This window comes from Egretta garzetta, unplaced genomic scaffold, assembly GCF_000687185.1.
Source record: "Egretta garzetta isolate BGI_Z169 unplaced genomic scaffold, ASM68718v1 scaffold296, whole genome shotgun sequence".
Taxonomy (NCBI): domain Eukaryota; kingdom Metazoa; phylum Chordata; class Aves; order Pelecaniformes; family Ardeidae; genus Egretta; species Egretta garzetta.
This window is the reverse complement of record NW_009259988.1, coordinates 121,841-122,561: the sequence shown is the minus strand read 5'-3', so window position 1 is coordinate 122,561 and position 721 is coordinate 121,841. Positions and strand designations below refer to the sequence as shown.

Here is a 721-nt window from a genome sequence, read left to right as displayed (position 1 = left end):
TGGGCGCTGGGAGGAGGGAGACTACTGCCACTGCCTCTACACCAACGACATCACCCGCGTCCTCTACACCTTCGTGCTGGTAAGCTGGAGACCTGGGGGGAGACAGGCACGGCCATGCGGGGAGGGCTGGCGCAGCCGGTGACCGTCCCCCTGCTCTGCAGATGCCCATCAACGCCTCCAACGCCCTGACCCTGGCTCACCAGCTCCGTGTCTACACGGCCGAGGCGGCCAACTTCTCGGACATGGTTGATGTCCTCTACGTGGCCCAGATGATTGAGAAGTTTATCGGCTACGTGGACCAGATCAAGCAGGTAATGAGCGCTTCTCCTGCCTGCTGCTTGTCCCAGCCCTGCCAGTGATTTCTGGGGTGGAAAAGCGTGAACTGGGGTGTTTGCCACTGGGGATGGCAGTAGCTCTTTGCAGAGCCGCTTGCTGTCCTTGCAGCTGACGGACGTGATCGTGGAGATGGCCAGCAACATCATGCTGGTGGATGACCACATCCTGTGGATGTCACAGAAGGAGGAGAAGGCTTGCACCAGCATCGTCCGCTCCCTGGAGAAGATCGCTGCCCACACGCTCAGCAGCAACTCCCAGCACTCACATGGTGGTGGTGAGTGGGGGGCAGTGGGGGGCTGAGGAGGGGGGAGAAGATGGTTGGGCTACTGGTGCAGGGTCTCTGCCTATGCCAGGGGGGGTTCCTGGCCATGCCAGGGGTCTCTGG

The 721-nt window shown here is 61.6% G+C and overlaps 1 protein-coding gene across 1 annotated transcript in view; it reads left to right on the top strand.

Annotated features, from left to right (window-relative positions):
• ADGRA2 (adhesion G protein-coupled receptor A2) overlaps positions 1–721 on the top strand; it is a 29,026-nt gene that overhangs the window by 11,231 nt on the left and 17,074 nt on the right. The window contains 3 exon segments of the mRNA XM_035896038.1: positions 1–79; positions 162–311; positions 445–624. The exon segment at positions 1–79 is cut by the window's left edge and continues 14 nt beyond it. Of these exon segments, the coding sequence (XP_035751931.1) occupies positions 1–79; positions 162–311; positions 445–624 (409 nt within the window).